General features: G+C 52.3%; 7 protein-coding genes across 7 annotated transcripts; 4 read left to right on the top strand and 3 right to left on the bottom strand.

Moving 5' to 3' along the window:
- Positions 1-1,177: 1,177 nt before the first annotated feature.
- Positions 1,178-2,761, bottom strand: CWC27 (Peptidyl-prolyl isomerase cwc27; the record flags this gene model as incomplete). The annotated part of the gene is made up of 1 exon (XM_062945863.1): positions 1,178-2,761. The coding sequence occupies one exon, from the start codon at positions 2,759-2,761 to the stop codon at positions 1,178-1,180; it is 1,584 nt and encodes a 527-aa protein (XP_062801900.1).
- A 333-nt stretch (positions 2,762-3,094) lies between these two features.
- Positions 3,095-5,301, top strand: VMA2 (Vacuolar ATP synthase subunit B; the record flags this gene model as incomplete). The annotated part of the gene is made up of 7 exons (XM_062945862.1): positions 3,095-3,522; positions 3,593-3,677; positions 3,733-3,752; positions 3,810-3,845; positions 3,900-4,061; positions 4,111-4,436; positions 4,494-5,301. Exons 1-7 carry the CDS (start codon positions 3,424-3,426, stop codon positions 5,299-5,301), a joined length of 1,536 nt encoding a protein of 511 aa, XP_062801899.1. The 5' UTR covers positions 3,095-3,423.
- Positions 5,302-5,321: 20 nt separating this feature from the next.
- On the top strand, positions 5,322-6,420 carry QC764_0055150 (uncharacterized protein; the record flags this gene model as incomplete). Its single annotated transcript, XM_062940459.1, has 2 exons — positions 5,322-5,360; positions 6,202-6,420. The coding sequence occupies 2 exons, from the start codon at positions 5,322-5,324 to the stop codon at positions 6,418-6,420; spliced, it is 258 nt and encodes an 85-aa protein (XP_062801898.1).
- A 305-nt stretch (positions 6,421-6,725) lies between these two features.
- QC764_307540 (uncharacterized protein) lies at positions 6,726-7,931 on the top strand (the record flags this gene model as incomplete). Its single annotated transcript, XM_062945861.1, has 1 exon — positions 6,726-7,931. One exon carries the CDS (start codon positions 6,726-6,728, stop codon positions 7,929-7,931), a length of 1,206 nt encoding a protein of 401 aa, XP_062801897.1.
- Positions 7,932-8,116: 185 nt separating this feature from the next.
- ZPR1 (nucleolar zinc-finger protein) lies at positions 8,117-9,667 on the bottom strand (the record flags this gene model as incomplete). The annotated part of the gene is made up of 2 exons (XM_062945860.1): positions 8,117-9,478; positions 9,542-9,667. The coding sequence occupies 2 exons, from the start codon at positions 9,665-9,667 to the stop codon at positions 8,249-8,251; spliced, it is 1,356 nt and encodes a 451-aa protein (XP_062801896.1). The 3' UTR covers positions 8,117-8,248.
- A 247-nt stretch (positions 9,668-9,914) lies between these two features.
- Positions 9,915-10,727, bottom strand: QC764_307520 (uncharacterized protein; the record flags this gene model as incomplete). The annotated part of the gene is made up of 1 exon (XM_062945859.1): positions 9,915-10,727. One exon carries the CDS (start codon positions 10,725-10,727, stop codon positions 9,915-9,917), a length of 813 nt encoding a protein of 270 aa, XP_062801895.1.
- Positions 10,728-11,705: 978 nt separating this feature from the next.
- On the top strand, positions 11,706-15,973 carry GDE1_1 (Glycerophosphocholine phosphodiesterase; the record flags this gene model as incomplete). Its single annotated transcript, XM_062945858.1, has 4 exons — positions 11,706-12,243; positions 12,299-12,420; positions 12,483-14,439; positions 14,620-15,973. The coding sequence occupies exons 1-4, from the start codon at positions 12,227-12,229 to the stop codon at positions 15,971-15,973; spliced, it is 3,450 nt and encodes a 1,149-aa protein (XP_062801894.1). The 5' UTR covers positions 11,706-12,226.
- Positions 15,974-16,313: the final 340 nt, after the last annotated feature.

Genomic DNA, 16,313 nt, shown 5'->3' with positions numbered 1-16,313 from the left:
GGCTCGGCGCCGGGTTCTGAACAGGGCTTGTGAGGTGTCTCGGCGGTGTCGCGATATGTCAATGGGCGTCGTTGTGTGGTAGATGCTGAAGCCTCGAAGGCAGGGTTCCTGCTGAACAATGGCTTGCGTCGGGGTCTCAGTCGCCGGCTTCCGCGCTGCTTGATTTCTGGTCACGTCTGGGTGCCTCAAAGACGTCGCTGAGAGGGCTCACAAGAAAAAGTTTGGAGAAGAGTTCACTGGGGTCGTATGCTCAGGGCGCAGAGCGGCAGAGGATCGAGTGGGAAAGGTTGGGCTTTGCTAGATAAATTCAACACGGTGTAAGGCCACTTGCTGGTGATGAAGGCTCACTTGCTCGTCATATGAAGTGGGCTTTGCCGGTGCGATCGCGATCAACACACCGATTTTCTCGCTTGCCGAACCAATCAGCGGTGGCACAGATAACGTCCTGTCTCCACACGCGGGGTCGACGTCCCAGCCTGTCACCCAAGACAGCTTCTTTTTTTCTGGGCGTTTGAAAGGAGGACCTCAAGGCGGTGGCAGCGGCAGTGAGGCTTTGGACACTTTCTCTCCAAAGACGTTAGTGACAGTTAAGTTTGACAGCGCCGTTATGAGGTCCTATGCGTAGTCTGAAGTTGTGGCCTTAATGCCTGTCAATGGTGCGGCCGTGCATACCTGCGGAGCTGTCAGGAAACTTTTGGCCTCACTGTCGATACGGATCGTAGAACACCTTGGATTGAATGCCAAGAGATGAGTTGCAGTTGTAAGACCGTTCAAGTGGGACCAAGCCAGTTTCCCTTCTCGGTCTCGAAAACAACAAGACAAAAGGCCATGTCTGAGCAGTTCTTGGGCTAGGAACAACAGCAGATGTGAGTTCGCATGGAGAATGAGCACGCCACCATGACATGAAGACCCATATAAAACCCCATTGAGGCCGGGGCTCGCGGAGCTGTTGTTCCGGACAGGCATGGCACCATGGGGACACATGGGACGGGACTTGGGCATCACTACCTTTGCACTGAACAACGGAGGAAGGTGACAGGAGATATTAGACAATAGAAAGTGGGTATCTCTTAATGGTTACCATCCGACTGGTGGTCAGTCTCTCTTATGCTTGGCTTCCTCTACTTGTAAGAACAATGCAATTGTATCATAAGTCAGATAGCAACTGCTCCTTCTACTATCTTATTGCCCGGTCACGCTCCCGGTCCCGGTTCCAGGCCCTTGAAGATGAGCCCCCAGACCGCGAATCCCGAGAAGACTTCTTGCCCTCCTTAAGAGCCTGCGCCTTTGCTAGGGGGTCAATAACAACCAGCTCCTCTTCCGCCTTTTTGCGATAGCTCAGATCCTTTCCAAGCTTATCTGCAGTAAAGCTGAGCTGATGAGACATCCACCCTTCGTCATCGCTCTCTTCCTTTTCTTCCTTATCCCAGGCTTTGCAGCTCTGGCAATGGGCAATGAAGTGAAGATCACAAACCTCTCCTTCGCCCTCCTCATCATCACCATCATAATTGATAGCTGGCTGGGCTGTCGACTTCTCAACTGGTGCTTGCTCCAGCTTTGACTTGAACGACCGCAAAAGCGCCAAAGCCTCCTCTTCCTCCTTTACAGACTGCGTGCCCGGTCTCCGTTTCCTCCCACGCACTGCAGTCTCCGGTATCATTTCCTCCAAGGCCGACTTCTTCTTCTCCTGCACCGGTTCGGTGTAAATTGTTCGTTTCATCGAAGCCTTGACGGCAGCAATCTCCTCGTTAGTCCTTTCCAGCAAGGTTTTCTTTTTGTCATCTTCCGGTTCGGGACTTGACCTGTCACTTTCCTCAACCTTTGGCCGTTGTTTCTTTGACGGAACAGGCTCCGGACGATCTGGATTCCTCGCTCGGTTCTTTGGTGGCTCTTCTGGCACACGGACTTTCACATCATCCTTGTGCGTTGGCTTTAAATCCTTCTTTGAAGATCTGACCGGCATCGTCTTTGGCGCCGGTTCCTCGTCTACATCCATGACAATTCTTGTGTCGAACTTTGGCTTCTTGAGAACTGGCAGGTCATCACCCTCACCCTCTTCGTCTCCAAAGCTCAACAACTGCTTGGCTGGTTTTCTCTTTTTCTGCTTCTTCTCCACGGGAGCTGGTTTTGCTACTTGCTGGCGTAGCTTCTTCTCCCTCTTCTTCATATCATCGAAAGGGTTGATGAGGATCTCGATATGGGTGATTTTGATCGGATATAGTGGCCGCTCGTCATTGACCTCCGACTCGCCAATCTTGGCCAAATTGTAGATGGTATCGCCCGCCACGCGCCCAAACACGGTATTCTTCCCATTCAACTCTTCAGCCTTGCCGAGAGTGAAAAAGAACTGGCTGCCATTGGTGTCCGGTTTTCCTTCGTTCGCCATGCCTAGCAATCCTCGCCTGTTGAACTTGAGACGCGAATGGAACTCATCCTTGAAGTTGATGCCGTCGGGGCCAGCGTTCTGTCCTCTTCGCTGGTCCATTGGCCATGGATCCAGATCACCGCTGTATGCGCCGCCATCGTAGATGGATTCTCCTCCATGTCCTGTCCCAGTCGGATCACCGCCTTGGAGAATGAAGCCGGGAATGAGACGATGGAATATTGTGTTATCGTAGTAGCCGTCGAGTGCTAGCTGAAGGAAGTTTCGGCATGTTAATGGCGTTTGTTTCGCAAACAGTTCGATTGAGATTTCGCCGAGAGTCGTGTGGATGATGGCCGACGCCGTCGGTTGTGGCTCGAGATTGTAGATGGCTGACATTGTGGATTAGGTTTTACGCGCCCGAAAGCTGGCCCGCGCCTTCGAGATGTGAAGCGGGAAAAATGTAACCAAAATAAAAAGATGACGCAGGGTTGGAGGCTGAATTGACATCACGTCTTAAATCTGGATGACAGGAGCACAGGCGCGAGCTTCCCTGTCAAATGTTCCAAAGTTGCCGGCCGGCATCGACAAGGCACCGCCACAGTTCAAGATCTGGAACTGTGGCTGGCATGTGCTTGCTTCAAGGTGTGTGTCGCAGAAGCAGCACTAGAAGTGATGCGATGTGATCTGTTATTTTTTGTCTTTCGTAAAGCCATATCTCTCCGTTTCACGAGCAGCTTGTTGCCGCAGAGCGAGTCCCGAATACCTGTGCCTTTCAGTTGGTTTGGATGTTGTGGCTGTGCCATCTGGATTCATGATGTGGTGCGGGGCCCAGCAGGGGACAGGCCTGGGCGGCCTGCTTATCACCGACGGTCCAGCTTGGAGCTTGCGTCTTCAGGCTACCCGCATCCACTGGAGCTCCTCCATCGTCGTGCATTCACAACCAACTTGCCAATCCACTTACCAGCCTCTCGACCCTCTAGACAGCCTCCCGAGCCGGCCTCGACTTTCGCATTGATACCTCGCGCCTGTTTTTGCCCTGCATAACCTCCAAAACCACCATGAGCGACCCCAGAGATCCAGCCTCCTATCGGGTGACGCCCAGGCTTCGCTACAACACCGTCGGTGGTGTCAACGGACCCCTCGTCATCTTGGACAATGTTGGTCTCCCGCTTCTGCTTCCGCCTTACCACAACCACATCTCTGCTAACTCTGTGATCCTTCTTCCAGGTCAAATTCCCCAGATACAATGAGATTGTCAGCCTTACTCTTCCCGATGGGACTGTGCGTTCCGGTCAAGTCTTGGAGGCTCGTGGTAAGCACTGTCGCTATATCAGGGACCTATGCTGTTACTGACGGTATCTCTACAGGAAGCCGCGCCGTTGTGCAGGTATATACCAACCGAAACGGAACACAAGCGATCCACATATGTTAATCGATCTTGCAGGTTTTCGAGGGCACCTCTGGCATTGATGTGAAGAAGGTGAGACTGCCGAGCGCATTGGGAAATACATAGGCGGCAGCTAACTCCAACTAGACCAGAGTTGAAATGACCGGAGAGAGCTTGAAGCTCGGTGTCTCTGAAGACATGCTGGGTCGTATCTTTGATGGTTCAGGTCGTGCCATTGACAAGGGCCCCAAGGTCCTGGCTGAGGAGTTCTTAGACATCAACGGCAGTCCTATCAACCCCTACTCGAGAGTAAGCTTCACTACATGCCCTACCAAATCCATGCGCTAATAGAGAACAGGTGTATCCCGAGGAAATGATCTCGACTGGCATCTCGGCCATTGATACCATGAACTCGATTGCCCGTGGCCAAAAGATTCCCATCTTCTCGGCCGCTGGTCTTCCCCACAACGAAATCGCCGCTCAGATTTGCAGACAAGCTGGCCTGGTTCAGCGCAAGGGTGTGACAAACAAGGGCGTACATGACGATCATGAGGAGAACTTCTCCATCGTCTTCGCTGCCATGGGTGTCAACTTGGAAACTGCTCGTTTCTTCACCCGCGATTTCGAAGAGAACGGCAGTTTGGAGCGCACCACCCTCTTCCTCAACCTTGCCAACGATCCTACGTAAGTAATGAACCACCAACGCTGGTTTTTGGGTCTGGTTATTAACAATAACGGCAGTATCGAACGTATCATTACACCTCGTCTCGCCCTTACTACCGCCGAGTACTATGCCTACCAACTCGAGAAGCACGTCCTCGTCATTCTCACCGATCTTTCGGCCTACTGTGATGCTCTTCGTGAGGTCTCTGCTGCTCGTGAAGAAGTCCCCGGTCGTCGCGGTTTCCCCGGTTACATGTATACCGATTTGTCGACCATCTACGAACGTGCTGGCCGTGTCGAAGGCCGCAACGGTTCGATTACTCAGATTCCCATTCTCACTATGCCCAACGACGACATTACCCATCCCATTCCTGATTTGACTGGATACATTACCGAGGGTCAGATCTTCGTCGACCGTGGTCTTTACAACCGCGGTATTTACCCTCCTATCAACGTGCTTCCGTCGCTGTCCCGTCTGATGAAGTCTGCCATTGGTGAGGGCATGACTCGCAAGGACCACGGTGATGTATCCAACCAGCTGTACGCCAAGTATGCCATCGGTCGTGACGCGGCCGCCATGAAGGCAGTCGTTGGTGAGGAGGCCTTGTCTCCCGAGGACAAGAAGTCTCTGGAATTCCTCGACAAGTTCGAGCGGACCTTTATCAACCAGGGCCCGTACGAGGGACGCACCATTTTCGAATCTCTTGACCTCGCGTGGAGCTTGCTTCGCATCTACCGCAAGGACATGCTCAACCGTATTCCTGCCGACATCATTGACGAGTTTTACTCGAGAACCCCATCAGACCGCAAGGGCAAGGACAAGGCCCCTACCAAAGACACCAGGGATACCGAGGTGCCCCAGGAGGAGAACCTTATTGATGCTTAAACGAGGGTGCAAGATAACCGATGCATAGAGCCTGGGGAGCGGAATGCTCCAGTGACCAGGTTTGGGAGAGTGTTCCTTTTATTAATGCGTTCAAGCCTCTGTTTCCTTCTAGGCTTCGTTCTGTATGGGTAGTGCAAGACTTGTATATGATAGTATCGGACTGTTTTGGCGGGTTGCAGATTGGAATTCGACAGTGTTTTATGGTTACGGAGTATAGCCAGTGATGCATTTTAAGCATGTTGTTTTGCCGACTGCCATTGCCATTGGCGCGCATGTATACCCTGGCTTGTGCTGCAACGGTGCCAAAAGTGCAAATCAAGAGAATGCTGAGATAGAGGCTTGCTTTTGAGTGAAGCATAATAGGTCTTTTTGTGAGGATGTCTGTCATTGTTTCCAGAGATACTGTCCAAGACCCCGACTGACAGCAGTATAACACTGAGAGACAGTGATAGGTAGTCTCTCCATTGGCTTGGCAGGAATTCAACTAAGCTCCAGCTTCCTATCGACAGGGGGAGAAGAATGCCGAGATAATTATCCCCGCGTTCCTTCGTTTCCATCGACAGAGCTCCAACGGCGAAGGCAGAGCCGCTCCAATGATTGCTTGTTAAGACGTCATCCCATTCGCGTAGCTGCTTGCAATTATTGCGCGAATGTTTAGCAAGCAAGTGAGTTGATGTTATTTTGAACTGGGGAATTCGGTGTTCTTGTTGCTGGGAGTTTGGTGGTTGTAAGTGACGCATCCCATTGAGCTGATGATTGTTTTTGGTCGTGACCAAATAAAGTATCATTTTTGCTTTCATTGGTGTCAATGAAGAGCATCATTGGAGGCTTCAATATCCCATGGCTGCAACGGTTGTGGAGAATCAAGGAAGGTAGCTAACGGTCTTTGCAGTCACACAGCATTCGGCATCGTATATCGAGAGTTGGATGTGTATGTATATGCCGGCCCGCGGCCACTCGTTGCGACCGCCGACCGACCTGGACGGCGGGATAACTGGGATCTTCCCCCGTGTGACGCTCACTTCACCTCGTGGTCACACCCTCGTTTACCTCCTCGCCTGGAACGAAAAAGAGTGGCTGGTTGGCTGGCTGGCGTCAAGGTTTCTTCATCCCAAATAACCGGATGCAGGTTCGCTCTTTCCCGCCTTCACCACCTACCGGTCTGGAGATCTCCCCTCTCTTTGCGCGTGTGTGTGTGTGTACCTGGTGACTTGCCTGCCTTGGTTGGAGGGTTGCTCTGCTCGTAAAGGTTCCATACTGATGGGATGAGATTGGGGGTTGGTAGCTGTGGGTTATATTAAGGCACCGTTCTCGCCTCTCTCTCTTTCTCTCTGTTGACTCTTTCCCCTCAACTCATGACCTGAGTGAGTCCTACCTTCCACCCTCTCACAGGTTGGTGTCGGCATCAAAACCAACATCCCACCATGCGTCTCTCTCTCCTCCCCCTGGGAGCTTTCCTCCTTGCCACCCCTACCTTATCCGCCCCCTCTTTCACAGGGGAACCAGACTCCTCAGGTAAATACTGGCTCTTCGGCCCAGGTATAACAGCCTCCTTCATCCCCTACGGCGCCTCCATCTCCAACCTCTTCATCACCGACAAGAACGGCATAGACCGTGACATCGTCCTCGGCTTCGACAACGCAACCTATTACTCTGTCGATCCAGTTCACCCTCACTTTGGCGGCGTGCCCGGCCGGTACGCCAACCGCATTAAGAACTCGACCTTCACCCTTGACGACGATGGAGAAGACTACCACATCCGTCCCAATGAAAACCCCACCGCAGCCCACCCAGCAGGTGTGAACACCCTCCACGGCGGCCCCGACGGCTGGGATCACAGAAACTTCACCGTCGTCTCCTACACCAAGTCATCCATCACGTTCAGCCTTGTCGACCCCGACGGGAAAGAGGGGTTTCCAGGGGAAGTAATCAGTTACATCACCTACACTTTGTCAAACCGAACCTGGGACGCAAAAATGGTTGCTATTCCTACAACAAAGAAAACTCCAATCATGCTGTCTAGTCACACCTACTGGAACCTAGACGGGTTCGCAAACACAGAAGCTCCTACCGCGTTGAACCATACATTTTACCTCCCCTTTTCAGGGCAGACGGTGGCTGTGGATAGCATCCTCATTCCCACGGGGGAAATCTCCCCTGCCCCCAAGGGGTCCGTCAACGACTTCTGGTCTGCACCCAGACAAATAGGCGAGGGGTTTTCCCTTGAGGGGATCGAGGGAAACTGCGGGGGGGGTTGCACGGGTTACGACAACTGCTGGCTCGTCAACAGGAACTACCCCTACGATTGGAGGTCGGAGGACAAAATGGTGGCTAGTCTGGCGAGTGAGTGGTCGGGAATAAAACTGGAGATTTGGTCGGATCAGGAGGCGTTTCAGATGTATAGCTGTAATGGGATGAACGGGAGCATGCCGATCAAGGCGACGCAGGGGAGGGATGACGGGACCGGGTCGAGAGGGGTGGAAAAGTACGGGTGTGTTGTTCTGGAGGTGCAGGATTGGATCGATGGGATTAATCACCCTGAGTGGGGGAGGGGACCAAAGCAGATCTTTGAGCCGGGGGGGGATCCGTATGTTTTGCAGGTGAGGCATCGCTTTAGCGTTGATGCTTGAGACGGAAATGGTTGAGAAAGGGGTCGGTAGGAAGCAGCCAGTATTGGAGAGTTACATTGATAATGAAGACGAGATATATCCAACTTCTCATGAGCCTTTTTCACACCTAAAACACATAAGCGTGCTTACATCTGCGGAAGACCCTTGATCCGCTCTCAACTTTACAATTGTCGGACCCAGTCAAGTAGTTGGCATCATCAAATCATTCTCTTGGTCTATAGGACAGGTATCATCTTTTTAAACAACTGAAAATAAACGCAAATTCCAATACCCAGAAACCAGCCACCCATGCTTTTCCCATTTTCTATTTCCATAGCTCAAACATCATTCTCATAATTCTCAGTCTTCATGTCCAACAACCCCAACTCCTCCTCTTCCTCCTCTGTCCGCTCATACTCCTCGACGGTCATCTGCTCATCAGGCTCATCCGGGTTATCAGCCAAGCTCTGAACATAACTGGCCGCCAATGGGTCAGTCAACACAATGGTAAACTCCCTCTCACCCTTAATGGCAGAATTGAGCCCATCAAAGAAGTCGTTCCATCTCGACGCCTCGGTGCTGTCCAGAGAGTCGTTCTTGCGCTTAGTCTTCTCCACGTCGGCATCGGCTTCGAAGATTTGTTTGTGGAGGTCATCGCGGACCTGGGTGAGGAGACCCTCGACGGTGGTAAATCTTCCACCGAGGGTGCCTGGGTTGACGGAAAGGCTGAGCTCGGGGCATTCGAGCTGGCAGCTCTCGCTCTTGAGGATATCGCGGGCAAGATCCACAGGGGTCTTGATCTTGATGGTGACCTTCTTGCCCTTCTCAGGGACCTCACCACCCGTCTTGACGTCGTTAGACTTGTAACCGCAGTCATCACAGCTCGTGTTCATGATGACGACTTGTCTAAAGTGGGGGATGTCGACCATCTTCATGTTGGTCGTGCAGGGGTGCATGCAGCCCGGGCAAGAGGCTGGGAACTGGTAGACTTGATCGGGGATGATGTCGCCATTGTCGTCAAGGCCTTCAGTGTTGGTGTCGGCGAGACCGAGAGCCTCGTTCTGCTCAGGTGTACGGAGGTACTCGCGCTTCTCCCACTTGCCAACGCCGTCGCGAGGGTCAGGGGCGATAAAGCTGTTGCCAGCCGGGTCGTCGACAGACACACGGAAGGGGAACGCCTCTCCGGCGAGCATTTGTCTGCCCTTGGCAATAACTTCAGCAACTTTGGCGGCCGCCTCAGGGGTTTCCTTCATACGCTTCTCTTGGTCGAAGACGAGATCATCCACGATGGTAGTTAGGAGGCCCTCCACGTTCGTGAGCTGACCCTTGCCAGCGGGGACCTCGACATCGAGCTCGATAAACTTGACGGTGGCAGTGTCGGACTTGACAACCTGGCGCTGGAAGTCCTCCATATCTCTTAACCGGAGCTCGTAGTGGACACCCTTGAGCTGGAAGGTACCAGCAGGCTGGATCTCGTTGTTGTTGAAGCCGCAGTGGTCGCAGTTGAAGGACATGATGATAATCTCGCGGAAATAGGGAATCTTGGTGAGGAGGAGGCGTGTCATGCCCTATGACCATGATTAGCATCGGCGCATTCGTTAATGTGCAACCATCCAAAGTTTGCGGCTCACATTCTCGTGGCAGTTCATGCAGAGGGACTCGATTTCATCGATGGGCTTGAAGTCATCCTCGGCCTCGTCATTGGCCTGGACGGCCTGCTCGACCTTCTCGCCGATAGGGTTGAAAAGCTCTGTCATTTTTGCTATTTTGGTGCTTTGTTTCGGTGGTGTTGATGGGATATGGCGAGAACCTGGGAATAAAATTTTGGAGGGGTAACTAACTTTGTGATAAAATCGTTCTTTGGCGGGGTAGTTGACCTGCCAAAACGGTTGTGCCCCACTATAGGTTCAGGAAGTCATGGAGATTATGTCATAACACTAGGCACAACCTGACGCTGCCCCAAGGTTCCGGAATGTTCTTATTTCGATAGCTGAGCCTTGGGACTCATTTCGACATGAAGTCGGCAAGGCTCAACCCAGGCGAAGGTCTTGAATTTTTGGATTGCTCCAATAGAGCTTGGAGACCCGCTTTTCGAGACCTGGCCCTCTTCTTGCTGTTCGCATTGGACGCTGGCTTCTGAGAGGATGTCGTCTCGTGTGAACCTGAAGTCTTGGGCAAAGATGGGGCCGCTCCCGGTGCCGTGGTCTTGGACACGTTGTGGGCCGGTTTGACAGTACGGCGAATGATGGGAGCTGGAGCCGGAAGCTTGATCTCGGCTTTCGAAGAGCAATGACCACACTCGATGTGCTTGGTTGGGCCAGATGACCGAGGTTCTTGCCTTTTCGCTTTTTTGACCTTGGGTGCCGGAGGTGTTTGCTGTTTCTTTTTGATCACTGCCTTTTTGTTCTTTTTGAAGACCAGGTCACTGCCCTCCCCGAAAGCCAAAATATGACCACAGGCCGTGCAAATATGCTGTCGTTGGACCTCAGGAAGAGGAATCTCATGCTCGAACATCAAGTCATTTCGCTGCCTGAGGATATATGCCGACGTCTCGGGAGCCGTAAAGGCTAAGAGATGACCTGCATCTGTCAAAAACTTCAGAGTCGGACTCGGATCAGTGGCCGCCATCTTCTCGGAATATTTTGTCGTCGACGACGAGGGCGAAGGTCGAATGAATATGGGTTGTGTTGTTGAAGTTTTAGTCGTGATTGATGCAAGACCCTTGATTGTAAATGTGGGTCCAGCGCCACAAGCCACAAGTTGAAATTTACGGTACTGTTGCAGGGTTGGTGAAGAATGGATATCGAAAGAATGCATTTTTGCCTCAGCCCTATCACGCTTTCATGCCGTGAAGGAGAAAATGGAGTTTAGGAATGTTAAAAAGCTTCAATAATTAATCTATCCGGGTTCATCCTCACCTATGAGTTTCTCTTATCACTCAACCCTCCACAGGCTATATGGTTAGCTTTGCATTGCCTGCAAGGTCGCGGATCAAGCATCCAGCGGCAACTTCTACAGGATCTTTCTTTAACTCACTCAGAAGTGTTTGCTATTTCTTGTATGTAGCACGTTCCTGCCGAGCCTTGTTCAACCAACGAGCCGTCTATTTTTTGCAGCATTCGAGGTGCTGCTCACCCACCGACCCCCCCGCACTGGAGCCTTCCAGGATTAACCTAGAGTTATGCCATGCTAATTCAGGGGCGCTTTGTTCTGGACCCTTGGTCCGTTCTCAGTGGGCAAAAAAAGATCACGAGATGCGCCTTCGACGACAGAAAGGGTCCAGCGGCTTGAACTCCCTTGGACTAGCCGCTGCACAGGGTATTGAGTCACGAGACCTCCTTCCCTCCACGGAAAATTCTTCTGGATTTTGCCTGGTGCGACCTGCAAGAAAGCAAACTGTGCATGTGCAAGCTGCAGTCGAGAGCTGACCCTACATGGAGCACCTTCTGTGTAAGTGGAGAAGTTGGAAGTTGGAGGGGAGCGGTGAGACGACCAACAAAAGGGTCAAGACGTTGTGAAGAGTCGAGATATTATATGCAGACATGAAGGATCGATCTTCAAGCTTGTGAAGAATAGAACCCTTCATAGCCGTATTAGTATAATCTATGGAGAGAACACCAACACCCTATAAAAACCAGGCTGTGATTGCTCGTGGTGGAACCCAGCGGCTGGGTTCTGAGGCGGGAGGCGACAGGGGTCTATCGGATGGTGGGGTGGCGATTGGCCAATCAGAGAGGGAGCTGGCGCCACTGATAGCTGCTGGACGATGTCACTGGTTCCGGCCTTCAACTGCCATGTATGTCTCGAGCAGCTTTCTTGCCATGTGCATTTGCCCACAGCATGAGCTCATGGATCGTCGCTTGTCGATGGGACTCTTATATCTTCCCCCGTGGAAAACGTGTGTGACGTGCGTGGCAGCTTGACCATCGAGGTTCCCACTCTTGTACCCATCAACGGCCATCACGGGATCGAGACTTCCCCTCTCCACTACATTTTTCATGCCGTGACTTCCTCCCTTCTCCTTGCTGTTTCCATGACCTCTTTGTCTTCTCACACAAGGTCTGCTTGTTGAAGTAGCCACGATAACGATACTTCCGACCGTTTGATTTTGTACGTTTCACCTACTACCTCTGACAACGCAACTCGGAAACATCAGCGGATATATATAGCATTTTCTTTCCCAACACTCAGCCGCTGGTATCCCGCTCATAGTCAGCGCGGGATACGACCTGTCAGATCGTTTGGCATTTGATACCCCGTTTTTATTTTAGCTGGCTTCTAATCGTCCAAGACGTACTTAGCAGCTACCACGCAATATGAAGTTTGGGAAAAAGTATGTATCTGCCTGCATTCGTGATTGCCCCTTACTTACACTTGTGCTTTCCTAGTCTTCCAAGAAACCAAGTCCCCGAGTGGGCAGGCTCTTATATCGACTACAAGCGCCTTAAGAAACTCATAAAAACAGCAGCCGACACAGCTGCCCACAATGGGGATCAAGTCGACTTGGCTGGTGGGTTCACTGATCCGCAACGCCCTTTCGTTGACCTCGTGATCTGACCCTTGGACCAACAGAGTTTCTGTTTGCCCTCGACCGCGAAGTAGAGTGCGTTGACCAGTTCTACACAAGGAAGCTCCACGAGAACCAGCGACGACTGCAAGCCATCACAGACAGATACGGACCAACACCTCGCGATGCCGCTAACATCGACGAGGAGGAGCTCGAGGATCTGATAGGAGCTTTACTCGAAATCAGAAACCAACTGAGGAATCTACAGTGGTTCGGAGAGATCAACCGTCGAGGCTTTGTTAAAATCACAAAGAAGCTGGACAAGAAGGTTCACACGTCGGATATCCAGGAGAGGTACATCTCTACCAGGGTCGACGTTCTACCGTTTGCCACAAATCTTGACACCAGCCAGGAGCTTCAGACAGTCAACACGTGGCTTTCGGTGCTCAATGAATCCAAGAACACCAATGACGCCAAATCCGACCGCTCAACACGGTCTTACGGGCGACCCACGAAACTGGACGTCGATACGTCAGTGCTCAACGCACTAGACCAAGCCGTCCGGCAAGATAATCTAGATGCATTGACGACCGGGTTAGCTGCTGCAAATCTCGCAAAACAAGATCAAACCGACGCTTTCCAAAACCTCCTGCGCAGCCTCCTGCAGCGCGCCATCTCGGCCCGGTCGAAAAAGGTCATTCCTGTGCTTCTGGAAAGGATTTCGGACCTTGATGATCCCGACGACATCAATGGGCGGAATTGTATCCACAGGCTGGTCACTCATATTGGCCGGACCAAGACCGTTTCTTCCAGAAGCGTGGAGGAGGTGAAGCCGGATCCTCACTTGAACGCATACCCTTTTCCGCCGGGGGTTCAATACGCCCAAAATTATCTTACCCCAGCGACGTCTCCTCTCGCCACACCACGGGTGTCTGCTCTCAAGGAGACGGCCGGTCTCTTGGGCAAGGATGACGAGGCTGTGCAGATGCTCATGTACCTTTTGGACAATCTCAAGCCAGCACAAAGGGTGGCTTTGAAGGTGAAGGATAACTTTGGACGCATTCCACTGCATTACGCCGCTCAGTTTGGCTTTGTGGTGGTGTGTCAGATTTTGATGAAGAAGATGCAGGAGTGGGGCATGTTTGATGTCGAAAACGGAATCGACGCCCCTGAATGGCAGGACAAGAACGGAGAAGCACCTCTGCATCTCAGCGTCCTTGGTGGTCACGCTCTTACGACCAAGGCACTGCTTCAAGGGGAGAATTGGCAAGGTGTCAGTGATAACAAGGCGGAGATGAGACGGGCCATCTCAAAGTCGAGTGCTGTGTTGGCTATTGCCACCAAGGCGAACTTTGAGCATATTGTCGAGATGTTGGTGCATGCGGGGGTTGACATCAACTGGCAGGATAAGACGGGGGAGACGGCGTTGCATATTGCCGCGAGGTTTGGGCATGATGAGTGTGCGAAGGTGTTGTTAGAGGGGACAGCGGATCAAAAGGCGGATTTTGAGTTGACGGAGAAGGCTTTTGCTTGGACGCCGCTGCATATTGCGGCGGTGGATGGGCATTTGTCTGTGGTTAAGCTGTTGGTGGAAGCCGGGGCTGAGGTGGACAAGCCGGATTCCTCGGGTTGGACGGCGAGGGAACATGCTGCTTTGAGAGGACATATGCCTATTGCTCACTTTCTTGCTGCTCAGAGCAAGGAGGGAGAGGACACGGCTAGCAATACTTCTGATGACGAGAAGTCGGTGACGGATAATGCGGCTGTGCCTGACAAGGCGTCGTTCCAGGAGAGACGATCGAAGGGCTCTGCGCGCAAGGCGGAGCCGGTCAAGTCATTTGGTCATCGGTATCTCAAGGATGAGAGTCTGGTGCTGGTTAGCTTGGGCTCGATGGACATGCGGAAGAATCTTGAGGCGGTAAAGCTGGACAATATTCCGCTTTCGAAAGCACACACGACGGAGTTGGACACCACGTTGTCGATTGTAGTGTCGGCGCAAGGGGCTCAGGGCGAGCCAACTATGTTTGACTTGCCTGTTCACGACAACATCTCTACCGAGCCTGTCGTTTTTACTACGGTTGACGCCAGCAAGGTCAAGCTGTTTTTCGATATTGTTCCTACCTACTCTGGGAACAACGAGAATAAGGTCGGCCGTGGTGTTGCCCTGCTCTCGAGCGTTCGACCTACTATTGGGACCAAGAGGATGAATCTTCAGGGTGATGTCTGTGTGCCCATCATGGGTGCCAATTTTGAGGTCATTGGCAGCGTCAACTTTAACTTTTTGGTCATCACGCCATTCTCACACCCTAGCATGGAGGTCACTTCTGAGCACACCTACTGGAAGAAGTTGGCCTCGACCATGGTCATTGGCCACCGCGGCCTGGGCAAGAATATGACGTCCAGCCGCTCCCTCCAGCTGGGCGAGAACACCGTCTCCTCCTTTATTGCAGCGGCCAACCTCGGCGCTAACTATGTCGAGTTTGACGTCCAGCTCACCAAGGACCACGTCCCGGTTATCTACCACGACTTTTTGGTCAGCGAGACCGGGTTTGACGCGCCGGTTCACACTTTGACTCTGGAGCAATTCTTGCACATTAACCCGGACAAGTCGAGGACTATTCAGGGGAATAATGGGACGTCGCCTTTTTCGTATGCCGTTCCGGAGAACAAGCTGCTCGAGAAGACGAGGCGGAGCAACTCGCCCGGTCCGAGGCAGAGGTCCATGTCGATGGACTGGCCGGATCACAACAGGCAACATCGCCTGTCCAAGCAGGAGATGGAAGAGAGGATGAAACACACAAGGGATTTCAAAGAGAAGGGCTTCAAGGCCAACTCGCGCGGGAACTTCATCCAGGCGCCGTTTGCGACGCTGGAGGACCTGTTTGTGAAGCTGCCGCAGAGCGTGGGGTTCAACATCGAGATGAAGTACCCGATGCTTCACGAGAGCGAGGAGCACGAGATGGACACGTACGCGGTCGAGCTGAACTCGTTTTGCGACACGGTGCTGCAAAAGGTGTACGACATGACTGCCAACCCGCACCAGAGGAGGAATATCATTTTTTCGAGCTTCAACCCGGATATTTGTCTCTGTTTGAGTTTTAAGCAGCCGAATATACCGATTTTGTTTTTGACGGATGCGGGGACGTGTCCGGTGGGGGATATCAGGGCGAGTAGTCTGCAGGAGGCGATTAGGTTTGCGAGCAGGTGGAATTTGCTGGGGATTGTGAGCAATGCGGAGCCGTTTGTGAATAGTCCGAGGTTGGTGAGGGTGGTGAAGGGGGCGGGGTTGGTTTGTGTTAGTTATGGGAGGGAGAATAACGAGCCGGGGTTGGTGAGGAGGCAGGTTAGGGAGGGGGTGGATGCTGTTATTGTTGATAGTGTGCTGGCTATTAGACGGGGATTACTGACGCAGGATGGGGGGGGTGAGGGCAAGGGGAAGAAGAATGGGGTTGAGGATAGGGTTGAGGAGGTGAGGGAGAGGGTTGGGAAGCAGGTGTTGAACGGGAATGGGAATGGGAATGGGTTTGGAGGAGGGGATATTGGGTATAGTTCTTGAGAGGTAGTTGTTTGGAATAGATATCGATGGGAATGTGTTTAGAAGGTTTTAGAGAGAGCATTGCGAAGATTTGAAGATGAGGTTCAACACCGATGGGAGGAGTCGTTTTAGCAGGAGTTTTGGGGTTGGAGTATTGAGCAGAGCACATGAGCCTAGAGAGATGCGGCGGACTAGAAGTACCTAGATGGATGATTTATCATTACTAGGTACCTTTGACGGAGCACGATTGGCACTCAACAACATTCGAACGAGCATTGTTTCGCTAGATTGCTACTGGTCTGTGATACATGCAAGTGTCTATGTGAGGTTCTGGCGTGTTCACAATTTGATTCGAGTGCTC

Source organism: Podospora pseudoanserina, chromosome 3 (genome assembly GCF_035222485.1).
Source record: "Podospora pseudoanserina strain CBS 124.78 chromosome 3, whole genome shotgun sequence".
NCBI lineage: Eukaryota > Fungi > Ascomycota > Sordariomycetes > Sordariales > Podosporaceae > Podospora > Podospora pseudoanserina.
Note: the sequence above shows the minus strand (reverse complement) of the source record. Positions and strands in the feature narration are given on the sequence as shown.